Source organism: Fundulus heteroclitus, unplaced genomic scaffold (genome assembly GCF_011125445.2).
Source record: "Fundulus heteroclitus isolate FHET01 unplaced genomic scaffold, MU-UCD_Fhet_4.1 scaffold_147, whole genome shotgun sequence".
Lineage (NCBI taxonomy): Eukaryota > Metazoa > Chordata > Actinopteri > Cyprinodontiformes > Fundulidae > Fundulus > Fundulus heteroclitus.
This window is the reverse complement of record NW_023396559.1, coordinates 30639-56427: the sequence shown is the minus strand read 5'-3', so window position 1 is coordinate 56427 and position 25789 is coordinate 30639. Positions and strand designations below refer to the sequence as shown.

The 25789-nt window shown below is 41.4% G+C and overlaps 1 protein-coding gene across 1 annotated transcript in view; it reads left to right on the top strand.

Moving 5' to 3' along the window:
• LOC105916552 (A-kinase anchor protein 6) overlaps window positions 1-9722 on the top strand; it is a 421177-nt gene extending 411455 nt beyond the window's left edge. The window contains exon 13 of the mRNA XM_036129221.1: window positions 9529-9722. Coding sequence (XP_035985114.1) covers window positions 9529-9658 — 130 coding nt within the window. The 3' untranslated portion in view covers window positions 9659-9722. The remainder of the gene's footprint in view (window positions 1-9528) is intronic.
• Window positions 9723-25789: the final 16067 nt, after the last annotated feature.

Genomic DNA, 25789 nt, shown 5'->3' with positions numbered 1-25789 from the left:
TTACAAGCAATTTCATATTCTCTGTTATTTTTTATTTTACCTAAGGCTAAAACAAGTGATAGGATCTCAGCTTTGTTAGTGTTTGCTATTCTAGTAATATCCTATAATCATAATATAAGAGCCTCTAATCTGGTATTTCTACAGTCAAATGTCATGAATCCATTGTTAATTGTAACCTCTGTGCAATTTTATAGTAAAATATCCTGAGTACAGCTTACACGCTTCAGGAGCTTAATTTTGTATTATAGTGCAGTAAATCAAAAAAGCCTTTATGTACAGCTTATCCTAAGTTTCAATTATTTTTAACTAACCTGAATTATTTTTTGGTCAAGCCCTGTTAACCTTTCTGTGTATCTATTTAATTTGGGTTGGACATTTAATGTGAAATGCCAACCTTTGTTTTTAAACATTCTCGCTCTTTTTCCTTCTTAAAAATTTTTAGTTAAATATTTCAGCATGTTTGCCATGCTCCCATAAATGTATTTGCATTCAGAGCTGCAGTTACTTTGACACAAATAAACATTTTTGAAATTGTGGCATTAAACCTGATTACTTCACACAGACAAAGCTTTAGTCACATACAAATGACAAACGCACAACCACAAGTCTGTTGTTCCTCACTATTTTATGCACAGATCTGCAATCTTTCATTTTTGAAACGTTTCGACTGAGTCAATGCTGAAATGTATATTTACACTGACACTCTGACTGACCATTAAAATGCTGACTGCAGCAGCTTCACCAAAGTCTCCCCATCTGTGTCACGGCATTTTGCTGCTCCACATCCCCTCTCGTACATGGTTCAGCGCCGCCAACCAATCAGCACGCAGGCTCAGCCTGGCCCGCCCACTCAGCTTCTCTTCACTCAACACACAAACAACCGCGCGGCTCCTGCCTGCTGCTCAGACTCAGAGAGAGACCGCACGAGCCAAAAAACATGAAGAGGGAAAGTAGCGCCGTCTGGCTGTATTTTAGTACCGTAAATTAAATCAAGCTGTATGTTTTGTAAAAAGTCGGTTAAATTCAGTGGAAACACAACAAATTTATCTAAGCACATGAAAAAACCATGTGCAAGAAAACGTTGAGCAACAGAAACGGAGAGAGGAGACGAAACTTCTCTCATTGCCCCGACAGACCCAGACCCACAGACTGACGTCACTGACTGAGGCGTTTCAGTCCTCCAGAGAACATCCAGGTAGATAAGAGTGGTCATCTTTAGCAGCAGTTCATGTTAACTTTCAAAGTAGATATTATCTATCATATGTTACTGGAGCCCACACAGAAAATGTAATTAAGACCTTGAAAGAACCCAGTACAAATAACCTATTAAAAAGTGTTATTGAAGATAAGATAACATTAGCTAATCCTTTATTTATCCCACGACGGGGAAATTTATAGGATTAAAGCAATAGGCAGTTGTACACAACACAGACAAAATTACATAAGGATTGAAAGATATAAGAGGTGGATTAGGGGGGAAAACACTGAACATAACATTATTATTATTATTATTAGTAGTATTATTATTATTATTATTAGTATTATTTAATTGTAATAATAAAATAAAAATCAGAAAACCCGAAAGGTCAACAGTTTCATGATACATCAAGCTTCGGGACTGGCTAATATACAGCAGGTCAAAAAAGGTCATATTTTGGCTGCAGTGCTTGCTGTTCTCTTATGAAGAAAAGATCAACTAGTGCACTAAATTCAGTAGATGGGTTGAGTATAGGGCTGGACGATATAGAAAAAAGCTTATAGATTAAAATAATGCATATTGATCAATATCAATAATTATTGAAAATATTTAAAACCATATTTTATGTGCAGCTCTGCCTGGACATTTTATGATATTGCTAAATGATTTAATTTTGATAAAGAACACAATCACAGAATTCCAATTAAATCTTTATTTAACCAACTTTTTTAACCATAACAGATTTTTTTTTAAAGAAAAATAACTTAAGAGACCTGAGTTATGTTGTTAAATACTGACAAAGAATAAACTAAAGTGACCAGTAAAATGACCAAAATAAATATACCAAATAAATAAATAAAATAACCTATTTAGGTGGGAATAGTGCACTAGTTACTCCTCAGGTTTCATAATTGAGAGGCTGACGCAGGGCTGAGGTTCGAGGTTGAGGCGTGGGAAGACACAGACTGCAGCTCATGTTGCACTTATTCCCGGCACTAGTTGCACAATTTAGGGAGCGCTGTTAGAGAAAAATTTGCGTCCCGGAACTTTATATTGTGGATCAAGAGTGGCGAGTAATTGTTTGAAGCCAGGTTTTTCCAACTGCAGACAACAGCAGCATATCCATCACTATGAAGCATGTTACTGCATGCATGATGTCCTTATGCCGCTTGGAAGCTTTTTCATTTTATCACAAAGAAGGGAGCCCAGTTTAGCTGCTGTACCTGCTTTGTTTTGGAAGAAGTTCCAGAAAATTCCTAAGAAGACGCGGAGTCGCGTGGGGCTGAAACTGCTCGCGCTGCTGCGGGTGTGAGCGGCTTACGTGATGAAACAAGTTGGTTGCGTTACCAGACTTTGTTTTTACCGGTTCCTTGCAAGTTTTACAAATCACTGTGGTTTATATCTGTCAGACTGGCTAACTAGTAAAACCCCGTTTTGAGACTGTTTCCTCCGCCGCTCCTTGCTGGGACATATTTACGTGCTCTGTGTTGTGGTTTGAGAGGGCGGTGCTTTGTGACGGCGTGCCTGGGTCCGCGATTACGATTGGTAGAGAGGAAGTAGTGACTGTAGCATCAACTAATATGATAGGCTGAAAGGAAGGAAGGAAAACTCTCTATCGAAGTTTTATCGACCCTATTTTTTCCTATCGCGCCACACGTCTATCGATCGATATATATTGTTATTGAATTATCGTCCAGCCCTAGTTGAGTATACAGTTAGGTTAACTTTTTTTTTTTTGGTGTGTGTGTGTGTGTGTGTGTGTGTGTGTGTGTGTGTGTGTGTGTGTGTGTGTGTGTGTGTGGGTGGGTGGTGGCGGCAGGTGTAGAGGGGGGACCCAAAAAGACTGTGTTGTCCCAGGCTGTAGCAAAGCTGTCAGCTGGCCTGGAGACCAGTATGATCAAATCCCAATCTTATTAATTGATGTTCTGTTTTGTTTCTCCTTCCTGTTCTCATCTCTCCCAGTCTCTTTTTAATCTTATATTACCATGTTCAATTTTTTTCCTTCTTTCCATTCTTTCTTCCACTTTTCTTTTGGCTCTTGTTTGACTATGATTCTTCCTCTGATTTGCTCGTAGTTACTCTAAAATCAGTTTCTCCTGTTGTTGCCCTTTTTGCCACTCTATTCACCATTTTCTCTCCCTCAACCCCAATGTGTGCCGATACCCATAAAATATTACTTCTAAACCCATTATCTGAACAATGATTGTTGTATTTTTAATAGAATGTCTGGACAGCTTTCTGAATGATTGATCGGAAGACTAATAAGTGATGAACATGAATTTGAACATAAGATTGTCCTCAATGGTTTGACATCTTCTATCCACTGAACTGCTAATAATATTGCTAAACATTTCCCCGGTGTATAATGACATTATACCAGAATTTGAAAGAGAAAAATTAAAAAAAAAAATGACTACTGGATTGAGGGGAAATTTTTTTTTTGTGAATTTTTAATGGATCTGTCTACATCTGAATATAATTATAGTGGTTATTTATATATTGTTGTACTGTGTATGAATTAAATAGAATCTTTTATCATTTTTCCTGTCCATGAGCATTAAATATACTTTTGGAACTGGTAAAATCCATAGAGGAATAGCTGATAACATATTTGTTTGATCACATATTTGTATTTTTCTCTGCCTTCTTACCTATCACCCTTCCAAAACGTTTGATTTCCGTCTTATCTTTTTCCCAATATGACTTTAGTGTCTAGTGTTGGATCCACTTTATTTCCTTTTACATTGATCCCATATTTATTGCCAGTTCTGTTCTTCTTAATTCTAACAAAATTTCTCCTGTTGGGAAGGCTCTGGTCATAGACTATGGGGATAGGTGAGAAAATAAGGCGAGCGCCAACAATGGACAGGATGGAATGGTGGAGAACAGATGCTGACTTACGGAACGGTTGTGGGGGATGAACTGGAGGAGGCTAGTCAGGCTGTGGTAATCAGTGACATGCCAATGTGTGGTTCAAGGTCCTAACGGGTGGTCTCTTGATGGAGGGTAGACAGGCCAGATGTAAGGAGGACACCAGCAGACTTGGAGGAGCTTTTGTTGACTGGAGTGCCAGGAATGCTTGAGGGATCTGGAACTTTTAGAGTACTTGTGTGATAAAGACCAAGGAGAGACTTGTGACCTGGATAGAACTGGTGTGATCTGGGAGACATGAAAAACTTGGTGGACTCTTATTTGATCAGGTAGTTTCAGACGGACAGGGGATGATTTAATGAAGGAGTCAACGTGGAAGAACTGAGGTGCTGGAATATGCCTCGAGGGGAAAGTTCTTGGAGGACTACCACGCCAAGTGATTGGTTTGGTAAATGGGGGCTGCAATCCTCTTCTTGTGAACGTATTTCTTGTTCTTAGCTGACGTGCTGTTGAGAGCGGTCCGAGTTTGGTCCCATATCTTACAGCAAGCTCAAAGACAGCTCTTGACACATGGAATTAAGGTCTCGGGAAATGTAGATGGCAGCAGAGGGGGCTGGTAGCTGAGTAAAGCATCAGAGGGTGATTTCCCAGTGGTGGTGGATATGTGGCTTTTGTGAGCATATTCAACCCAGGCAATGTGTTTACTTCAGGAAGTAGGGCTGTTCTCACAGATACAGCGAAGGATATTCTCGTGTTCCTGGCTCATCTGCTTGCATTGGTCTGTGGGTGGAAACCGGAAAATAGTTGGACCTTGGTCCCAAGGGTGGAACAAAACTCTAAAGTGAACTGAGTAAACTGGGGACCTCTGTCTGAGATTATCTCAGGGGGAATTCCATAAACATGGAAGACATGATTGATTAGCAGTTGGTTTGTCAGATGGGCTGATGGGAGTTTGGCTAGGCTAATGAGATGCCATGCCAAAGATCATTTGTCTATTATAGTCAGGATGACGGTCTTGCCCTGAGATGGAGGTAATCCAATGCAATGTTAGACCAAAGTTGGTTAGGAATGGAGACTGGCTGTAGGAGTCCAGAAGGACGTCTGTGAGGTTTCTTATTCTTGGCACGCCTTAATTATCTGAGGATAAGGCCTATGGAGTGGCTGGAACCAGGGTGACCCAAAAACTTGGATTCATGGGCCCATTGTATGTCTTGAGACCAGAATGGATGTGGGTATGTAGAGATGTCCGGGTGGTCCTCCCCCAGGAACTGGTTTGTTGGCAAGTGCCGGTTGGATATATCATTCCAGATCCCAGAAGAGGTGGAAAAGACTGTGGTAGGAGAAGAGTCGCCATCAACATCAGGTGAGAACTGTCGGGAAAGAGCATCAGGTTTAATGTTTTTGAATCCTGGCCAGTAGGTTGTGATGTCGTTGAAATAGGAGAAGAACAATGACCTGAATAATGTAGCAGGGCTAAAGATGGTTGATGGAGTCCGAGTGTTGAGAAAAGACGGTTTCCACCCCAACGTCAGAGGTGTCAACTTCCAGGATGATTTTTTTTTGTGTGTTCAGGGTGAATGTGACATCATCCAGGGAAGACAGATCACCCGCTATTACCATATAATGTAGAACAGATTCCTGGATCAATGTGTGCTTCTGTGCTTTTTTGTCTCTCTTGTTGTGTCTCTGCTCTGTCTTCTCTAACCCCAAATCGGTCGAGGCAGATGACCGTTCATACTGAGCCTGGTTCTGTTGGAGGTTTAACCTTCCCGTTAAAGGGTAGTTATTCTTTCCACTGTCACTTCATGCTTGCTCAGTATGAGGGATTGCTGCAAAGCCATGGACAATGCAGACGGCTGTCCCTGTAGCTCTACGCTTCTTCAGGAGGAGTGAATGCTGCTTGTCAAGACTTTGATGCAATCAACTGGGTTCCCTTAGTTAAGATTTTTTTTTTTACCATTCTGTGTAATCCGACCCAATCTGTATAATCTGACTGAATCTGACTTTGGAAAGTGCCTGGAGATGACATGTTTCATGATTTGGCGCTATATAAATAAAATTTGATTGAATTTAATTGAATCAGGATGGGAGTGGATTCGAACAGATCCTTGAGGTTCTTGAATCCAGCTCCAGAAGTGGCAGTCCAGGTGAAGGTGGTCTTGGTGGAGGTGAGAGGTGTCAGAGGTTGAGCGATAATGCTGATGTTCTTCATGAAACATCTATAAACATTCGTGAATCCAAGGAACCTTTGGAGCTTTTTGAGATGTGGAAACCGGCCAGTCAATCTTGTTGCTTGGATCTTGCTGGGATCTGTTTTAACCTGTCCACCCTCAATGATATAGCCCAGGAAGGTGATCAAAGGAACGTGGAACTCACACTGCTATGCCTTCACAAATAGGCAGGTCTCTTGCAGCATCTGTAAAACTAACCTGACATGTTGTCAGTGCTTGTTAAGACTGAGGGAGACAATGAGGATGCCATTTATTCAGGAAGTCATGAAGTATGTCATTGACCAGGGCTTGGAAAACTGTTGGGACATTGGTGAGTCCGAAAGGCACGACAAGATACTCATAGTGTCCTATGGGGGTGTCTTGAAGGCTGATGCTGACTCAGTTGTAAACATCACAGAGCTCTAATTTTCAGAAAATGGTGGAACCATGAATGGAATCAAAGACAGGTGAGAACTGGCAATGAACATTTTCTTATCGGTGATTTGGTTTAAGTCATGGTAGTCGATGCAGGGCTGGAGGGATCTATCCTTTTTGGTCTAAAAAACCCCTGCACAACCAGGGGATGAGGAAGGTCTAATGATACCAGGCTTGAGTGGATTGTTGAAATAGTTTACCAGAGATTCTGGTTCAGCATTAGAGATGTTATTGGTACTGGAGTACCAGGGAGGAGGTCAATAGCACAGTCATATGGGCAGTAAGGGGGTAGTGATAATGCAAGGTTCTTACTGAAAACAGTTTGTAAGTGATGATGTTCGGAGGGAACATTGGAAAGGTCAGGGGCAACTGCGGGACTGGTCAGGAAAGAGGAGCTGAGAGTGTGCACTGACTGAAGTCTAGTAGATTAACAGAATGGGCTTCATGATTCAGACTTCAACTTCAGACTTTCTACTTGTATAGACAAAAAAAAACAGTGTGCTCATGATGATTATCTGAGGTGACCACATGGATGGGTCTCCTGCAGGTTAAAATCTCAGTCTTGAGCATGGATCAAGGGTCCCCCCGACCCGTGGACCATGCCCAACAGAACCCCCAAGTAGCGACTCAGCCCAGGATCTTAGGAGGCTTGGCTGTTAAGAGCAGAATGATATATGAGATACTACTGGTGTCATCAGGTAAGGAGTGAGGAGACTGATGGAAAACCAGTTGTCGACTGCGTATAGACTGAAAGAGAGTCTCATGCTCTGGAATGAGCACGCACTGGTGGGAAACTATACTCCATATTTGTGCTGCTTGGTCACAGTTGTGAGAACATTCAGACAGGACCTTGTTTCCATGATGACCCAGAAGCAGCAAACACGGAAACAGATTATGGTTTAGCAATGTTTTATTGAATGATAAATGGATAAAGGTATTATGGTTGTGAAAACAGGTCTGGCCGCCTGGGAAGGTTCTGGTCAAGGACTGCGGGGAAAGGAAAGAGAATAAAGTGAGCACTGACGACAGGCTGGAATGGTAATAGGGGATGAACCGGGGTTCGCTAATCAGGCTGTGGTAATTAGTGACAGGCCAAAGTGCAGTTCCACATTCTAACAGGTGTCTCTGATGGAGGTTGGACAGGCCAGATGTAAGCAGGATGCCAGCGCACTTGGAAGAGTTTTGGTCAACCGGACTGCAAGGCAGGGTTGAGGGATCCGGAACTTTCAGAGGACTTGAGTGATGAAGATAAAGGAGAGACTTGAGTGTACGGAGCAGGAACAGGCAATAATCTGTGGGTATGAGACATGATATTAGTGGGGAGAAACAACAATAATCTTTGAGGAGCAAGGATCAGGTCAGGTATTGCTCAGGTGAGGTAATGCTCTGGCGCCTTCTGTCTCCAGTCCCCATAAATGTTCTCCCCCCTCGCAGTGGTAATGGGGTACCGTTCACGTGACGTCACCGTCTGAAGAGCAACGCCCCTTTTGCCGCTTAGGTAGGGCAGACAGTTACAGAACGCCCGTAGCAGCCAGTTATTACACGTGCAACAGAACCAGCGATATGACCGACTTTGCAGCCATTAAACTTTCCCAAGACGCACGGTTTACTGGTCGCACTGTCGAAGAACACACCAACCTTCAGCTCAAACGATGGCTTGAGTGTCTAGGGCTTAAAAAGACCGGAAAACGGGCCGAGTTGATGAACGGTAAGCTTTGTTTTGTTAGTTCCTGCACGGTGGTCATATCAGGTGTGGGGGATGCGCGGCGGTCATGCCGTCGTCGGCCGTTTTTTTTTTGTAATCACCGTCCAGGGATCGGTATATGTTTAATGTTTGTCTCATTTGAAATGTTTTTGAGTAGGCTATCCTGGTAGCAGGGTATCATGTTAGCGCCTGCTACCATGATAGCCTATATGTGCCAGAATCTCGGCGCAAGTCGGTGACGTAGAGCCATGCCCCCGCAGCAACTGAAAACACAGTTGTTTTGCTTAAATGTTTACTTTTCCACATAAAGTACAGGCAACTGTAGCCACATTATTTTTTCGCAGGGGGAAAGTCGATAGTCACATGACCTGGTTTCAAGTCAATATAAATGAATAGGCAAGATAAAACATAGGGCTGAAACTTATTGAGGAGCCAAATTCCACCTGTGGACCAATGTGGATTTTTCAGTGAGATTGGGTTGTATTTTACTGTTGATGGAAAATAAAGTAATTGCCTCACACCTTGCCACAATTTATCTGTTAATCTGCGGTACATATCCTGCTTTTATTTAAGATATAATGTGGCTTATGGACATTTTTTTAAATATCTTTTAGAGGTCCTTTAGTATAGTTATGTGTCACCAGCACAAGCATAAATAACACTGCAGTTTGGAATGCTTATGGTAAAGTCGATCTATAATTAAAGTCTTACATGGAGGGATACCACCTGATGAACCAGCTTGGCTGCAATTCATGAAAATTCATCAGTGTTACCAAATTCCCCTGTCTCCAAAATGAGCGTACGCATGCGTCAGAGTTGCCATGAGGACTGCACGTTTTCCCGTCAAGTTTTAAAAAATATATATACATCCCAACTTTTGCATGGAAAGTGACATAAGTTTCAGGCCCAGTTTGTACATACACATGCTTTATAAATGAGGCCACTTGTCATTTAAAATACTTCTGTGTCAAACGTATAATTTGATTGAATTGAATAGGTTTTGGCCATATCATCCCACCCAAATAGACAGCATTGGAAACTAAAAAATAACCAAATCAAAAGGTTTTAATCACAGCAATATAACTCAGTAATCTAATTTCTTCCATTAGTTTGCAGGAGTTTCAGGCAGAGTACCAGGAACTGTTGGACTGGCTGTTGGACATGGATGCTATGGTAACCGAGAGCCACCAGTTGATGATGTCAGAAGAGCAGAGACATCACCTTTTCAAAGTAAGATGAGCTTCTTTGTGAGTCTCTGAGACAAAAGTGTATTTTTTTTTGGCCAAAACAAATTCCTTTTAAAAAGCAGATGTTAGTCAATCACTAACATCTAACTAACTTTCAAAGCTAGCCAATGACATGCCAGTCATGACATTTGCTAGCTGTGAAAGTAACAGTAAATGGACTGAACATATATATATATATATATATATATATATATATATATATATATATATATATATATATATATATATATATATATATATATATATATATATCTTTTATATACTTTATATACATTTTTGCACATGATACACATTCACCTAAATATACTCAACTATGCACACATTCAACACCAGTATTCAGATTGGAGGTGCAGCTGTAACTGAACCCACAGTTCTGATTACTACTACATTTACCATTGAACATTTGTCGCTTTAATAAGGCGTTTATAGCTAGGCCTCTTATATAATTAATACCTCCTTAAATCCTTGAGATTCTAATAATTGCATATTATTGGGAACTTGCCAAGCTGCTAGTCTATGGAGCTAAACCATTTTGTTTGTAAAATCACACAACAAAAAATTTAGCATTGAAAAATAAAAAATAAACATTGAAAAATAAACATTGAAAAGTCAAACATTGATATGTTAAACATTGTTAAAAAGTAAAAACTTATGATGATATTCTCATTTTATACTGCAGCTTTTTCTGAAAACAGAGATGTTTTCAGATGTTACCACAATCTGGCAATGTTTTACCGTTGGGGGTGGTCTAAATCGAAGGGTCCTTCACAGGCCTTCCATTATTCCGGTACTCCTCATCATTTACCTGCAGTTAACTTATGGAAGGCTCTGGTTTAGGTACAGCTGCTCAACTACAAGAAAGGGTATTATTTTCATTAATAATAATATCAAGGAATCTGGCTTTGGTTGCATCAGCTGATAGATATTAGGTATAAATGGTAAATGCTTGTACTTGTATAGTGGTTTTAACTAGTCTTAACAACCTCCAAAGCGCTTTACACTACAGTTATTCACCCATTCACACACACATTCACACCCTGACGGTGGTGAGCTATGTTAGTATCTACAGCTGCCCTGGGGCAGACTGACAGAGGCGAGGGTGCCATACACTGGCGCTACCGGGCCCTCTGACCACTGGCAGCAGGCAATGCGGGTGAAATGTCTTGCCCAAGCACACAATGACAGAGACAGTCAGAGCGGGGGATCAAACCAGCAACCCGCCAATTGGAGGACAAACTCCCTAACCTGTGCGCCACCGTCGCCCCATATAAGTATAAGTATATAAAACAGCATACATACTGGACATCTCAGAATTAACTTTGTTGTTCACTAAGGTTGTGGGTACAAACAAGGGATTTGACAATGAATTCCACTGCTCGCATCTTGTCAAAAGCAGGCAGACAAACTTACTACAATCTATAACAGAAAAAAACGTATTGTAACAGGAGAGTTTTTTTTCCATATCTGTATGTTGAGATAGAAAGATAGATAGATAGATAGACACAATCACCACAATCACCTAAACCTATTAACGGAGAGGAGCTTACCGCGGAGCACAGGAACCGAGCCGGGGGGAGTGGAGCGGAGAGACGGGCTCAGTGAATAACCTCCCGCAGGTGACTGAGTGACAGGTGTGCAGTTCGGCGGAACAGAGAGGGATCCGAGCAGCAGCAGCAGGGAGTGATCCGTGTACAACTGAAGGAACCAGAAGAGCGGCGTCCAGTGGGAGTCCTCAGCTCGGCTTGGTACCACCAAGGGAGCATCGGCTTTACACTTAGGCACTAGGAAGGGTCTAGAGCGGGGTCCAGAGAGAGGTCGTCAGGACATTAAACTTGAGGACGTCTGAGCTCGAGAAGACGCTTGGGATGGAATCCAGGACAGGGACGAACCTGAAGCACAGGAGACTAGGATTAGCGAGAGACCAAGAGAACTGTCAGGAGACAGTGGCCCACTGAGTCATACCACATTAGGTTAACACTCTGGCATCCTTCAGCTGTCTGAGCGCAGTTCTTATTGCGCCGCCGCACACTGCTGAACGACCAACAGTTGTGTGTCCTGCCCACCAGACAACTCGAACCACCCGCGAGGAGGAGAAAAGGAAAAAGGCTGCGCCGGCAGAGAAAGCACCCTGACACACACACACACACACACACACACACACACATATATATATATATATATATATATATATATATATATATATATGAAGCAAATAAAAAGAAGCAACACTGATTGACAATCAATTTCACATGCTATTGTGCAAAGGGAATAGACAACAGGTGGAAACTATAGACAATTAGCAAGACACGCCCAATAAACGAGTGGTTCGGCAGGTGGTGACCACAGACCACTTTTCAGTTCCTATGCTTTCTGGCTGATGTTTTGGTCACTTTTGAATGCTGGTGGTGCTTTCACTGTAGTGGTAGCATGATACGAAGTCTACAACCCACACAGGTTGCTCAGGTAGTGCAGCTCATCCAGGATACACATCAATGTGAGCTGTGGTAAGGTTTGCTGGGTCTGTCCGTGTAGTGTCCAGAGCATGGAGGCGCTACCAGGAGACATGCGAGTACATCAGAAGAAACCTCACAGACCTCCTTCTGGACTGCTGCAACAACTCTGCAGCAGGACCCCTACCTCCACCTTTGTACAAGGAGGAACAGTAGGAGCACTGCCAGAGCCCTGCATAATGACCTCCAGCAGGCCAAAATGTGCATGTGTCGGCTCAATCAGAAACAGACTCCTTGAGAGTGGTATGAGGGCCCAACGTCCACAGGTGTGGATTATGCTTACAGCCCAATACCGTGCAGGACGTTTGGCATTTGCCAGAGAACACCAAGATTGACAAATTCGCTGTGCTCTTCACAGATGAAAGTAGGTTCACACTGCGCACATGTGACAGATGTGGCACAGTCTGAAGGTGCCGTTGAGAACATTCTGCTGCCTGCAACATCCTGCAGCATGCCCGGTTTGGCAGTGGGTCAGTAATGGAGTGGGGTGGCATTTCTTTTGGGGGCCGTACAGCCCTCCATGTGCTCGCCAGAGGTAGTCTGACTGCTATTAGGTACAGAGATGAGATCCTCAGACCCACTATGAGACCATATGCTGGTGCAGTTTGCCCTGGGTTCCTCCTAATGCAAGACAAGAGATGGAAGACAATGCATAGATCTACTGCATTGTTCCGTAGACCTCATGTGGCTGGAGTGTGTCAGTAGTTCCTGCTAGATGAAGGCATTGATGCTATGATCTGGCTCAGTAGGCCATACACACTACTGAGCCTCATTTTGACTTGTTTTAAGGACATTACATCAAAGTTGGATCCACCTGTATGGTGTTTTTCCACTTTAATTTTGAGTGTGGCTCCAAATCCAGATCTCCATGGGCTAATACATTTGATTACCAATCAAAAATTGTGTGTGATTTTGTTGTAAGCACATTCAACTATGTAAAAAAATGTATTTAATAAGAATATTTCATTCATTCAGATTTAAGATGGTATTTTAGTGTTCTCTTTATTTTTTGAGTAGTGTATATTGTAATATGTAAAGAAAAAAGGAGTCAAAATATGCTTATTGTGTGCAAGTATACTTATTTTGTTTCACAGCAGAGTATCTGATTACTCAGGCTTTGAGACCGCGTGTGATTTCCATGGTGAAATTTCTTTCTGCCCACTCCAGCTAGGAGTACACATAAGACACAAACAAACAAACAAACAGGCGATGAACAAAGGTTACAGTGTTTTTCCCCCCAATATAGCATTCAAAAGATAAAAACATAAAAATAATTCTCTAGAAGTCCACAGTCATCTCTGCTGTCTTGAGTGGGTTATGCTCCAGGTGATCTTGATCAGTGGACCAGCCATCTGATCCACTTCCTGTATATATGCAGACTAGTCACTGTCCTGGATCAGATCAATGACACTGGTGTCATCTGCAAACTTCGGGAGTTTCAAAGATGGATCTACTGAGGTTTAGTCCTTTGTATACAGAGAGAAGAGAACCGGAGAGAGAACATTCCCCCCATCGGGGTTACTGGTGTTGATTGTTTTTGAGAGAGAAGATTCAGCTTTGTTGAAAGCCCCAGTTAATCCGGGATGTATTTTCACTCCAGAACAACACGTCAGTGGGTGGGCTGGAGTACCTATCCATAACTTGTGGCAAGAGAAATTTTTTAAATCCTGTGACAAAGTGGGTGTGAACACCATTTGCCTCAGTTTATATATATATTTTAGGTAACATTCTTGTTTGCTTGATTTAGCCATTTTTTTTTTTACAAAAATCTGTTTATTGTCTTTTATATTTCCCAAAAGACGTACAGGCAAGTAACACAGACATGTATAAAATACCAAACAAACCCGGAAAAAAAAAAACACATCAACAACTCAAACATCCAAGGTGACAAACATTAGTTGAATACAGTGAGATACAGCTCTTTTAAGTTTGATATCTCAGTAGCGTTTGCTGAGATCCAGTCCAAAAGATAAAGTCACAGTACACAAGCCGAGTGTGGCCTGACTTTGGAGTGTCAGCCTCATCCATTTCCCCGAGTAAGCAAGTACATTTGAGATCAACATAAATATAACAGACTTACAGCCATTATATGAGTTAAAGCTTAAGCAAAAGTTAGCTAGAGAACACTTCATCATGGGTGTTTATATTTTCCGAGAATAGCAAAAACTTTTCCCATATATTTTTGAATACACAGTATTTGTCCTTAATCATAAAGGACAGTTTCTCCAAGGCAAAAGAGCTTGATAATGTAGACATCCAAGATTTTTATTGGGGTCTGATTACAGATTTCCAGGATCTGGCAATATTATATTTGGCCTGCCCTAAACAGTAAAATATAGATTTCTGATCAACCGTACTTTTTTGAGTTTGAGTAGGAAAAATTCCTAAAATACACAACCTAGGACAGGGATTGAGTTTCATACCAACGATAAGTGAATTTTTTTACAGAACCTCTTTCCAACAAATCTGAATCTCAGGACATTCCCAGAGGCAGTGAATCAAATTGCCCTTATCTCCACATTTAACACATCTATCTGGAATGTCGGGATTAGATTTTTTTAGTAATGCCGGACTAACATATGTTCTCATCAATTATTTGTATTGAATTAATTTAAATTGAGTATTAATAGATTGAGTTTGTGCTTTCAGACAGGCCTTCTGCCATTCCTCTACTGATATATTACATTGCAAGTCTTTACACCATGCCTTTCTTTTGTGTTCTGGCGATATGTGGGAGCTGTCTTTAATGACGTTGTAAAAGCGGGATATTTGGCCCTTTTTTAAATGGCAATTTTTTGCCAGTTCTTCTATAGAAGTAAAAGAGGGCAAAGTTAAAGATTTTTGAGTGCCCAAGATAAAACTTCCAATTTGCAAAAATTTCAAAAAGGGTTTAGTTGGAATGTCAAATGTCTGTTTCAAATCTTTAAAACTAATCATTATCCCTTTATCAAATAAATCCGAAATTTTGCATAATCCTTTAGTGTGCTAAATTTTAAAACCCATGCCCTTTCTACCTGGTTCAAATGTCATATTGCCCCAGATCGGGGAGAATTGTGATTGTATTGGTATTTCATTTTTTAATTTATGTACATCATAACATGCTTGAATAATGTTTTTAACAAATGGGTTTGAAGTGTTTTTCAGTAACTCTTTGCATTTTCTTGAGTATAGGTATGAATTTAGGGATAATGTAGCGGTGTTTATATTTTCTATATTTACCCATGATTGGACATTTGCTGAAAACCAGCTGGATACACTAGAGCGTTGAGTGGCCCAATAATATCACTTGAAATTTGGCACACCAAGCCCTCCCCTGTCATATGGGAGATATAATAGTGATAAACGTAATCTGGCTCGTCTGTTGTTCCAAATGAAATTATTTAGGATTGTTTGGATTTTGGGGAAAAAAAAGTCGGCCGGATTGAGGGGTATAGCCTGAAAGAGATATAGGAGTTTAGGGAGGACGTTCATTTTGAGAATATTTATACGGCCAATCATGGATATAGGCAAGGAGGACCATCTGTCAATTGATTCCATTATTGAATTAACCACCGGCGTGTAGTTAGCCTGAACTAGGTCATCTATATTTGGAGTAATTTTTATGCCTAAGTAAGTAAGGCTGTTTTTTTGCTACCTGAAATGTTGTGTGGATTGGTGAGATATTTCTCTCAGCCGGTTTTAAAAATAGGATGGTGGATTTAGATTCATTTAGTTTGTACCCGGAAATGTAACCAAATTCGTTGATAGTTTTAACTAGTTGAGGGATTGAGCTATTTAGATTGACATTAAAATAATATAATCGGCAAATAATCCAATTTTAGATTCAATGTTTTCTATTCTGACACCATTTATGTTTTGATTATTCCTTATGGCAATAGCTAATGGATCAATTCCCAGAACAAAGAGGAGAGGTGAAATGGGACAGCCTTTAAGAGTGCCCCTAGCAAGATTAAATAATTTAGATACAATGTTATTAGTTATAACTGAGGCAGAAGGTTTATTATAAATTGTTTTAATCCAGTTTATGAAATAAGGTCCAAAGCCAATATGAGAGAGAACTCTGTAGAGATAATTATGTTCCACTCTGTCGAATGCCTTTTCTGCATCAAGCGAGAGCAGAGCTGTATTGGGGTGTTCAGAACTTGCATAGATTATATTCAATACACGACGGATACCATGGTAAGCTTGCCGCCCCTTTATAAATCCGTTCTGATCAGGGTCGGAAAGGGATGCCTATTTGCTAGTGCTTTGGATATTATTTCGGCGTCAGAATTCATAAGTAAGATTGGTCATAAAGATTCACAACTTGTGGGAGATTTTCCAGGTTTAGGTATTACTGTTATGATCGCGTTTCGCAAGGAAGGAGGTAATTCTTGAATGGTATAACTTTCCAATAGCATATTATATAGGGGTTGTAGTAGTTTGTTTTTAAAAAATGTATATAGGTCCAAAGGTATCCCATCTGGACCTGGTGAATTTCCTATCCTCTATAGGTATTGGTTTATCCAGTTCTGATTTAGCTGTTTCACTAAAAATTAAGAAATTATGAATTTCTTAATTAAGAATTAAGAAAGGGGTCAAATGATGTTTCTGGTATGTGTCTTTTAGATGTATATAGTTTTGAGTAGTAATCTTTGAAGAGATCATTCATTTTTTGAGGATCTGTAGTATTTTCATTTGCAGTTGTGATTTCATTTATTGCCCTCTCATTTTGTAGAGTTTTAATGTGCCACGCTAAAAGTTTTCCTGCTCTCTCTCCGTGATCGTAGTAGGATTGTTTCAATCTGAACATCTCTGATGATGCTTTGTTAGTAGATAGTTTGTCGTATTTTGCTTTCAATAATAGCAGTTTGTGTTGTTTTTCTTTGGATCCCTTAAGGTTTATCTCGAGTTCAGTCTGTTTAATTTGTTCTTTAAGTTCTAGCATCTTATTAATAGTGTTATTAGTTTTGGTTTTTGTGTAGCTTATCATATGACCCCATATAAAAGCCTTAAAGGCTTCCCATCTAATAGATGCAGAAGTCTCAGTTTTATTAAGGCTGAAGTATTCGTCAATATTTGTCTCAATATATTTCAGAAATTTGGGCATTTGCAACCAGTGGGGTTTTAATCGCCAATGGGATTGCATCTAAATGTATTTAAGGGTGAAAATCTAACTATGCATAGTAAGTGATCAGAGTTTAGAATGCTTTTGTAGGCACAACCCTTAATACTGGTAACCAAAGAGTTTGAAATTAGGGAATAATCTATACGGCTATAGCTATTATGAGTAGTTGAATGGCAAGAGAATTATTTCTTTGTTAGGTTCTGTATTCTCCATATATCTCTTAAGTTTAATTCAGACATAAAATGTTGTATAACCCGTCTACTCTTAGGGTGGGATAGATCTAAACCTGATGATCGGTCGAGACCAGGATCCAAAGTACAGTTAAAGTCTCCACCAATAATCACATCACCGTGAAGGGTTGTAATCGTGAGAAACAAATTAATGTAGAAATCAGGGTCATCTATATTAGGACCATACAGGTTAACCAAAATTAAGCTTTGGTTCATCAGTGACGCTTGAATTATTAGGAATCTCCCAGCAGGATCCATGATAGTCTTTTTTTATACAAATAGGTAAAGATTTATGAATAAGAATTACCACCCCCCTAGCCTGTGTAGAAAAGGAACTTGAAAAAACCTGCCCTGGCCATCTTTTTCTTAGTCATGCAGTTTCGTTTTTAAGCAAGTGAGTTTCTTGAATAAAAAACACTTTAAGACGGTATTGTTTAAGTCTATTCAAAACTCTTTTGAGTTTGATCAATTTCCTCAGGCCTCTCGCGTTCCAGGAGATCACAACGGATAACAACGGATAACAACGGATTCAGCACTCATTTACTTAATCTCCATATATCAGTATTTTCTGTTTTTTGTCTCAACTGTAGGGATTTGCGAGTTACAACTTGAAGAACATTGCACCTTGAGAACACTGAACATTTACAAACACAAAAAACTTTCCTGAGATTTCCCACCAGTGGGAATCTCAGATTCCCTTTCCCCTTTATGCTGTGACTTGGCTATGTAACTGATCCTAAGAAACAGGAGCAGAAAAAAAGAACCGTCTACTATAAAGAACTCACACCACCACCACTTTGAACTGCAAACCCCAACCGTAATATCTAGAAATTATGTCCCACCGCTATGAGGGAGGATTTAGATGAAATGTGTAATGTCCGGTATCACCGATCAAATGAATTATTGAACCTTATTTAACTTTGCTGACGCCGGCTAGCGTATAAGGGTGGTCGCCCATCAGTTTGTTGTTTTGTTTTCCGTATAAATTCCTCTACATCTGATGGTGTGTGGAAGAGGAAACGACTACCGCGGTGGAAAATCCTCATCTTTGCTGGAAATATCAGACCAAAGTTTATGTTCAGATTACATAGTTGTTGTTTTACCTGGTCGTATTGTTTCCGTTGCTTCACCACCTCTGCGGATAGATCAGGGAAGAACATCACATGACAGCAATTGTACATCACCTTTCCTTTCAGACGGGCTGCATTCATCACCCTTATCTTATCTTGATAGTTTAGAAATTTTATGATGATCACGCATGGCGGGCCGCCTGGAGCATTCTGACCTTGCAGCCTGTGGGCACGTTCGATGATGGGGGGAGGGGGGGGGGGTGGAAATACGTCTCGCCCAAGGATCTCCATCAGCCAGGTCTGCAGAAAAGTCGCGATGTCTGTCCCCTTGTTCTGTTTTCTCGGGAAGTCATTTCCCGGGGAGTCATTTTCAAGCTCGTTCACCTTCAAAGAGAGCTCCTGGATTTTTTTTTGTGAGGATCGCTAATGCGGGATTCTGCAGAGGTAAGTCTCTCGAGGAACCCTCCAATTGTGTCTTTAATTTCTTGAGTCGATGTTATAATCTCCCGTAGCTGTATAGTAAAGTGGTTTTTCAAGGCTTGGGTTGCTTCCAGGAGGTTAGTTTCAGAAGTCTTGGAGCTAGCGCTAGCCTCCTCCATGAGCTCGGATTCCACTTCGCTGCTAGCGTCGCCTTCGGACCCCTCTTTGCTGGTAGCTTTCGCTTTTAGTTTGTGTTTACTCTGCATCTTGGCGGGTTGGAATTAGTCTCTGGCTTTTCCCAGGGAATTTACTCATACGCAATATATGTTAGCGGTGGTCTAGATATCTAAATACTGGGTATATTGGTCGGAGCTCAGAGTTCAAAAATTTCTCAGTAAGACGCCATAACCGGAAGTCCCAGCCATATTTTATTTAGTCTATAGTCTGCAAACGTATACTATCCCGGGTTTGTTTATATTTTTCCTGTCTCAAGATTATTTACTATAACATCTTGGTTTAAATCAATTCAGTTCCGGTTTGTATTTATTGTTTGATTATTTAACTTGTGCATTTTATTTTAGTGAACATACCTTATCTGTGTTTCAGGAGGAAGCGTTGCTTCACTTCCTGTAATTATGGCTTCCTGTTGGAGCTAATGGCACAGGAAGGTACCAGGTGAAGAGGGGGAAGGGATAGCTACTTGAGTTTGATGTGGTCAAAATTGGGCATTGGGTAGTGTCAATCTGTCTGGACTTAATTTTACATTGTTTTGACCATACTCAGAGATGTTGCTGAAGATCATTGAAGGAAACAACGATGAGATAAAAGTTTCTTTGGCACTGCAACAATGCATCAGGTCTTCCACAACACTGGAACCTTCTCCTTGCTCAGACTAACATTGAATACATGCTGTAGAACCCCAGGGAGCTGCTCTGCACAGGCCTCAATGACTTTGGGGTAGACACCATCTGGATCTGCAGCCTTATTTCGTTTCGGGCTCTCCAGCTGCCTTTTCACTTGACTTCTAGTGACAGAAAAGTGGAAGGGGGAGCCAAAGAGAGAAGCACCATCTTCTTCTGAGAACCAAAATGGAGAAGGAGAACGGTTTATAGTTGAGGTAAAAGGCAAGGCAGGGCAAATTTATTTATATAGCACAATTCAGTTCAAAGACAATGCAAAGTGCTTTACATTATTAAAATATAGGAAAATAAAACAGAATAAAAGCAAGAAGGAATAGAATGCAGAAACAAAAAAAGAACATTAAAAACAGTAAAACAGTTTAACTAGAACAGTCAAAGGCAATTCTAAACAAATTTGTTTTTAATCTTGATTTAAAAGAACTCAGGCTTTTCGCATCTTTACAGTTTTCTGGAAGTTTGTTCCAGATAAGCGGAGCCTCGGAACTAAATGCTGCTTCTCCGTGTTTAGTTTGTATTCTAGGTATGCAGAGCAGGTTGGAGCTAGAAGACCTGAGTGGTCTGGAGGGTTGATGCACTGATAACAAGTCTGTGATGTATGTAGGTGCTAAGCCATTCAGGGATTTATAGACTAACAGAAGTATTTTAAAGTCTATTCTCTGAGATACAGTGAGCCAGTGTAATGACTTTAGAACTGGGGTTATGTGCTCTACTTTCTTGGTCTTAGTGAGGACGCGGGCAGCAGTGTTCCAGATTAGCTGCAGCTGTCTGATCCACTTTTTAAGCAGACCTATGAAAACACCGTTGAAGTAATCAATTCGACTAAAGATGAATGCATGGATTAGTTTTTCCAGATCCTTCTGAGACATTGGTCCTTTAATCCTCGAAATGTTCTTCAGGTGATAGAAAGCCGACCATGTATTTTTCTTTAGATGTTTTTGGAGGTTCAGTTCCGAGTCCCTCACTACACCCAGGTTTCGGGCCTGATCAGTAGTTCCTAGCTGAAGCGACTGAAGCTGTGTGCTAACTTTTGATCTCTCCTTTATTGGTCCAAAGATTATTACTTCAGTTTTGTTTTTGTTCAATTGAAGAAAGTTTTGGCACATCCAGGCATTGATTTCTTCTAGGCATTTACTCAGTGCTTGAACTGGTCCATAGTCACCTGGTGACACGGTGATGTAAAGCTGTGTGTCGTCTGCATAGTTATGGTAGCTGATGTTGTTTTTTTATTATCTGAACAAGAGGGAGCATGTAGATATTGAAGAGGAGGGGACCCAGGATAGACCCTTGGGGAACCCCACATGTGATTTTTGTCGTCTTTGATGTAAAGGGACCTACTGATACAAAAAAGTCCCTGTCCTTTAAGTAGGATTTAAACCAGTGGAAAGCTGTACCAGAGAGGCCGACCCAGTTCTCCAGGCGTTCTAACAGAATGGAGTGATCAGCAGTGTCGAATGCTGCACTGAGGTCCAATAGAACCAGTACGGTGGTTCTTCCACAGTCTGTATTTATATGGATGTCATTAAACACCTTGATAAGGGCGGTCTCAGTACTGTAGTGAGCACGGAAGCCAGACTGGAAAACGTCAAAGCGGCTGGTCGTTGTTAGGAAGGTGTTTTAATTGTTGAAACACAGCTTTTTCAATAATCTTACTGATAATTGGGAGGTTTGAGATGGGCCTGTAGTTCTGGAGTAGAAGTTTGTCTAAATTGTTTTTTTTCAGCAGTGGTTTGATTATTGCTGTTTTTAGGGACTGGGGGAAAACACCTGACAAAAGGGATGTGTTTATTATCTGAGTCAAATCAGACGCTATGACAGGCAAAACTTTTTTAAAGAAAGCTGTGGGGAGAACATCAAGGCAGCAGGAGGAGGAACTTAGCTCCTGAATGATCTGCTCTAAGCTTTTGTGGTTTATTTGGCTGAATTGGGACATTTTGTCAGAAAAAGAACCAGCTGAATACAGCTTTGGTCCTGGTGTTGATATGGAAGTACAAAGTGATCCTCTAATTTTCAGGATTTTCTCAGTAAAGAAGTTAGCAAATTCATTGCAAGCCCTGGTGGAGTGGAGTACGGAAGTCACGGACACAGGAGGGTTTGTTAACCTGTTTACTGTGGCAAATAAGACACAAGCATTATTAATGTTTTTCTTGATGATCTCAGAGAAGAAAGATTCCCTTGCATTTTTCAATTGTAAGTTATATCTGTAAAGTCTCTCATTATAGATGTCATAGTGAACCTGAAGTCTGTTTTTTCTCCACCTGCGTGCAGCTTTTCGACACTCCCTTTTTTCACCTCTAACTGCTGGAGCATTTCTCCAAGGAGATTTTTTCTTCCCGGAAATAACTTTCACTTTAACTGGAGCAATGCAGTCAATGATGTCTGAGACTTTAGAATGAAAGTTATCTACTAGCTCATTTACTGAGTTGCAGCCCAAGGTTGACGTATCAGAGTAAGCTTGAATAAAAGTTTCCGTGGTATTGTCCTTAAAGGTGTGTTTTCTTACGATGTCCCTTTGTCACTGGAAATTATGCTTTCAAAGTAACAGAAAAGTGATCAGATAGAGCAACTTCAGTTACATTGACCTTAGAAATCTTTAGACCTTTAGTGATGATCAGGTCTAAAATATGTCCCCGTTTGTGTGTTGGCTGTTTAACATGTTGAGTTAAACCAAAGTTTCTAAGTGTGTCACACAGTTCTTTTGCACTTCTGTCTTCAGGGTTGTCAACGTGAAAGTTGAAGTCTCCCACAATAATTAAACAGTCATAATCAACACATACCACAGACAGCAGGTCACTAAAATCATTAAAAAAGTTTGATGTGGACTGAGGAGGCCTGTAAACATTCAGAAACATAGTTTGTACCGGGCTCTATACCTGGAGAGCCAAATGTTCAAAAGAGTCGAATTTTCCCAAAAACACCTTTTTACACTTTAGTGAATCATTAAACAATGTTGCCACTCCTCCACCTTTCCTTTGCTGTCTGCTCTCACAAAGAAAATTGTAGTTGGGAGGAGTTGACTCCAACAGAACGGCATCTGCATTAGATTCATGTAACCATGTTTCTGTTAAAAACATTACATCAAGATTATTGTCAATAATGAAGTCATTAATTAAAACGGATTTTCCTGACAGAGATCTAATGTTTAATAAACCCAGTTTATATGACTTAGTGGTTGATGATGTCTCTGTGGCAGGTTGCATCTGACAGTTTGACTTTTAAGTATTTGTTCCTGTTTATCCTTTTGTTTTTCTTATTTCTGCCACATATCATCAGAGATATTCCATAATCTCTGGCAAAAGGCCCAAGCTGATGCTGGAAACTGTCATGTCTGATAAACGTGCGGCCAGGGCCCGATCTGTATCATAGCGAAGTTATCTGGAGGTCCTCAGCACCAGAATGTTCCGTGATACGTAGAGGAGGAGGATCTAGGGCTCTGCGGCCAGTGGAAAATGCTGGTATAGTCACAGCAGAATGGTTATGTGGAGAGGATGTCAACTGTAGGCCAATCTTAAATACTTTGTTCACGTTGTGAGAAAATTCCAGAAAAGGAACTTCTAACTTCTAAAAGGAACATTTCTCTTGTGGAAAACAGTATTCAATTGTAGCATTGTGTAATATGGGAATGTGATTTTTTTTTATTTACTGTCATGGTTTTTATATGTTTTGCCCTGGCATCTTCCATCTGTCTGTGCCTTCCTTAAGACGGCACTAAACAGCGCTCCAAACGAGCCGCAGGTGTGGGCCACGCCCCCCAGCAAACTAGAACCACCTGTGAAGCAGAGTTAGAGCACCGGCCAAACAGAGAACCCTGACATTACCCACCCTCAACGGTCGCCCCCTGGCAACCCAGACGAAGATGTAGACGGGCAAGAAGCCCAAAACTCACTTAGCAGAGGGGGTTCGGACAGAGGGCGAAGCTCCGTCTCCAGAACAGGCTTGATCTGGGATACGTGGAATGTAGGGTGCACTCTGGAGTGAGGGGGCAGGCGTAGGCACACGGAGGTGGGGCTGATGACTGACTCTATCTTGTACGGACCGGTGAAACGTGGAGCAAGCTTTTTGGCCGATGGCTTGGTGAGAACGTCCCTGGAGGATAGCCAGACTCTCTGACCGGGGCGATACTGAGGGGCTGGTGACCGGTGCTGGTCGGCAAACCTCTTATTCTGCTCTGCGGTGCGGGTGAGAGAAGTGACAGTTATCCTCCAGGTATCTTGGCAGCGGCGGATGTAGTCGTTGATGGATGAATAGGGTATTTGTAGTTCATCTGTAGGTAGTAGTGGTGGTTGATATCCTAAATAAACTTCAAATGGTGAATGTCCAGTGGCTGATGAGATGTGAGAATTCAGAGCGTACTCAACCCAGGGCAAAAACTTGTTCCACTCTGAGGGAGATGATGAAGTAAGACAGCGGAGGGTCGTTTCCAATTGCTGGTTCATCCTCTCAGTTTGAACGTTAGTCTGTGGGTGGTAACCGGACGTGAGAGTGTAGTGGCACAGAGAGCAGAACAGAAGTGCCGCCAGACCTGGGAGATGAACTGAGGACCCCAGACAGAGAGGATGTCAGAGGGGATTCCATATAACTTGAAGACGTGGCGGATTAATAACTGGGCTGTTTGGAAGGCGTTAGGAGGCTTGCGGAGGGGTATCAGATGACAAGTCTTGGAGAATCTGTCCACCACCATAAGGACGGTGGACATGCCTTGGGACAGTGAGAGACCAGTACCAAATTCCCATGCAATATGAGACCATGGGCGTCTAAGAACTGGCAGGGGATTTATTAGTCCATAGGGTGGCTGATTGGACGGTTTATTTTGTGCGCAGACAGGACAAGGTAAAACATACTCACGCACATCTTTAGTCCATGATGGCCACCAAAAACTATGAGAAACCTGAGACTGAGTTCTAAATATGCCCGGATGGACAGAAAACTTAGAGTCATAACTCCTACGCAGAACATCGTGCCGAAGAGATATGGGGACGTAGATAAGACCCGTGGGAGTCTCTGTGCTTGAGTAATCCGGTCCTCTAACTCCCACCGTAAGGCTACCACGGTGCAAGTGGGGGGTAAGATGGGTGCTGGTTCCTTTTCCTGTTCTTGGGGGGCAAACTGTCTTGACAGCGTGTCAGGCTTGATGTTTCTGGGGCCTGGATGGTAAGTTATGGTTAAGTTAAACCTGGAGTAGAACAGAGACCAGCAGGCTTGACGGGGATTAAGACGTCGGGCTGACTGCAGGTAAGCGAGGTTCTTGTGGTCGGTCTAAACGATTACGGGCCGGAGACAGCCAGCGAGAAAAAAAAGCACATGGGTGAAGTTTATTGTTAGTGTCTGAGTGTTGTGATAAGACTGCACCGACGCCAGTGTCTGACGCGTCTATTTCTAGGGTGAACTGTTTGTTGGGATCAGGATGCACAAGTATGGGTGCCTGAGAAAATCTATGCTTGAGATTCTGAAAAGCCGTTTCAGGTTCAGGACTCCAAAGAAACGGAGTCCCGAAGGTGAGTGCGTGCAGGGGAGAAGCTATTTGACTGTAGTTTCTGATAAATCACCTATAAAAGTTGGCAAAACCAAGAAATCTCTGCAACTGCTTTCTAGAATCAGGAGTAGGCCATTCAACTACGGCCCTAGACTTCTCCGGGTCAGATCTCACCCAACCACCCTCTAAAATAACAACAAGAAATGATACTGTGCTTTGATGGAATTCACACTTCTCAGCCTTAACGAACAGGCGGTTCTCTAAGAGGCGTTGGAGAATGAGGCGGACATATTGCTGATGCTGATCGGGGTTGCTAGAGTAAATGAGAATGTCATCTAAGTATACAAAAACGAAGTAATTCAAAAAGTCCCGTAGGAGGTCGTTAACCAGGGCTTG